Below are 303 nucleotides of genomic sequence, written 5' to 3'. Positions count from 1 at the left end.
GCGCCCCGGCCCCCCCCCCCCCGCCCCCGCCCGCAGCTAACTGGCGCCTTCTTGCAGGCTGGAGTGGGTGGAGATCATCGAGCCGCGCACCCGCGAGCGCATGTACGCCAACCTGGTCACCGGCGAGTGCGTGTGGGACCCACCGGCCGGCGTCCGCATCAAGCGCACCAGCGAGAACCAGTGGTGGGAGCTGTTCGACCCCAACACGTCGCGCTTCTACTACTACAACGCCACCACGCAGCGCACCGTGTGGCACCGGCCGCAGGACTGCGACATCATCCCCCTGGCCAAGCCGCAGACCCT

The 303-nt window shown here is 70.3% G+C and overlaps 1 protein-coding gene across 1 annotated transcript in view; it reads left to right on the top strand.

The window, feature by feature from the left end:
- ARHGAP39 (Rho GTPase activating protein 39) overlaps window positions 1–303 on the top strand; it is a gene marked incomplete at its 3' end in the record, with an annotated part of 52,419 nt that overhangs the window by 14,933 nt on the left and 37,183 nt on the right. The window contains 1 exon segment of the mRNA XM_027765966.1: window positions 58–293. Coding sequence (XP_027621767.1) covers window positions 58–293 — 236 coding nt within the window.

Source organism: Tupaia chinensis, unplaced genomic scaffold (genome assembly GCF_000334495.1).
Source record: "Tupaia chinensis unplaced genomic scaffold, TupChi_1.0 Scaffold140061_1, whole genome shotgun sequence".
NCBI lineage: Eukaryota > Metazoa > Chordata > Mammalia > Scandentia > Tupaiidae > Tupaia > Tupaia belangeri.
Note: the sequence above shows the minus strand (reverse complement) of the source record. Positions and strands in the feature narration are given on the sequence as shown.